The sequence below is a fragment of the Cynara cardunculus genome, assembly GCF_001531365.2.
Source record: "Cynara cardunculus var. scolymus isolate 2C chromosome LG 2, CcrdV1, whole genome shotgun sequence".
NCBI lineage: Eukaryota > Viridiplantae > Streptophyta > Magnoliopsida > Asterales > Asteraceae > Cynara > Cynara cardunculus.
Window position 1 is genome coordinate 66379809 of NC_037529.1, and position 2042 is coordinate 66381850.

General features: G+C 33.8%; 1 protein-coding gene across 1 annotated transcript; it reads left to right on the forward strand.

Moving 5' to 3' along the window:
- The first annotated feature begins 535 nt into the window (after positions 1-535).
- On the forward strand, positions 536-1584 carry LOC112508175 (heavy metal-associated isoprenylated plant protein 46-like). Its single transcript, XM_025112957.1, has 3 exons — positions 536-586; positions 677-755; positions 1171-1584. The coding sequence occupies exons 1-3, from the start codon at positions 578-580 to the stop codon at positions 1476-1478; spliced, it is 396 nt and encodes a 131-aa protein (XP_024968725.1). The 5' UTR covers positions 536-577; the 3' UTR covers positions 1479-1584.
- Positions 1585-2042: the final 458 nt, after the last annotated feature.

Sequence of the window (2042 nt, forward strand, 5' to 3'; positions counted from 1 at the left end):
ATGTAGATTTTTTTTTAATTCTTTTTAACAAATTCAAATTTTATATTATATATAATAATCAATTCTAAATTTTTTAATCAACATATCATATATTTAATTTTTCTTTACTATCTTATTTATATTAAATAATATCCATCTTATGGAAAACCCTTTTCGCTGGCTTAGCGTGATCCCTCTCTAGGGGTATTATACTATAATATTAAAATTTTGTTTTAATTACATTATTATAAATGTATTTTCATTTTATTATAAAATATTTTTAATTAATTATTGTTTTAAGTTGTCCTTTTTTTTTCCATTTTACATTTAGTTTTTAATAAACATAATTTATTTATCAATAAATTTATCAACTACATTTTGTTTATGAACTAATTTGACAAACTAACACCTTAGAAGATAAATAATAAGCTAAATATTGCTATTAATTACTCAATAGTCATCGTTACGTCGTCGTTTCATCCACTTGCCAATTGCCTCCACCCCATGAGGTTCGATATAAAACTCCAACGAATCTGAACGTTTTTTCTCTAGAGAAAGAAGTGAGAACCCATCATATAATCGTCTCAAAAGCACAAAAATGGCGAAGGTAGAAATTTGTTCAGTAATGGAATTTGATTCTGCGTTGCATTTGTTTGAATTACTTGGCCTTAAGTTCTATAATTCATTGTTTTTGCAGCAAAAGATTGTGGTGAAGGTGACGATGAAGAACCACAAGTCGCCTCGCAAGGCTTTGCAGATCGTCGTCAGTGTCTCCAGTAAGATGTTCGACAACTTCTGTGTTAGGTTTTCTTATTTCCTCTAATTGATTGCTTTCGCCTACTACTTTCAACAATTTCAAGTTCAAATACGAAGTAAACGATGACAAATCCGACCACCTCTCGCTTATCAAAGGAATCTCGATGAATTTATATTCGAACTATGTATAAAAACGACCTGGATCATATCTGATCCAAAATTCTGATTCTAACATAAAATCATCGACGAACTTGAGTTTCACTTAAATTGGGGCATTTGCGTCGGATGAATCCTTCCGTGATTTGATCGGAATAGTTCTGTTTGGACGTGTCGTTTTTTCCCTTCTGATTCCTAATCGGACGAGATCCGTGATTTATTGTTCAAAAAAGTATTTCGATGATTATTTGGACTAAATCGTGAAAAATGGAGAAACAGGGGTGGTGGATTCAGTGACTTTAGTGGATAAACAACAGATAGTAGTGATCGGAGAACGAATCGACTCGGTTCAACTAACGTGCTTGTTAAGAAAACGCGTAGGGCACGCGGAACTCGTCAGTGTTGGTCCGGTAGAGGAGAAGAAACCGCCCAAACCTCCCTCCACCACCACCGCCACCGCCACCAGTCAAAAGGAGCCAAAGCAAACAGTGTGGTGTGAATGCGTTTGTCGTGAACACCACTGCTGGCAAGCCTGGCCGKTGCAGGTTGTCCATGAAGTCCCTTCCAATACTTGCAGCATCTTGTGAGATATCCATCAATGGAAACAAGGTGTGATWGAAAATTGAAGAAAAGTTAATTTTGAATTTTCTTTTGATTTGATTCCTTTTTTGGAAAATCTTGCATGCAATAAATGCTGAGACCTCTGTCTCCAATCATATGTTTGTATAAGTATAATAATCGGGGTTATTTACAATATTGATTTCGTGAAAGCTACCACGTAAATAACACTAAAATTTTATAGCGGAACACTGTGAATTCGGTGTTTTTGTACTTTTATAATGTTTTGTTTTAAAGTTTCAGTGTTATTCTGTAGTTTTATGGGACTCACAAAAACAAGTTGGTCTCACATGAACCCAACCGTAAATATCAGTATGCAATATTAGGGTCAATTTAATGATTTTGACATTTTTGTGAGAATTCATGTGATTATTTATTATATTAATTTTGTAAAACCACGCTTTTAGCTGTCTTTTCAATCTTTTTCATAAAGTGAGGGTTTTCTTAGAAACATCTATCCCCAAGCAGGGACGGACCTAAAAACTTTTTCAAAAGGTGGTACCATTTGATTATAAGAAACAAATATAGGGAAA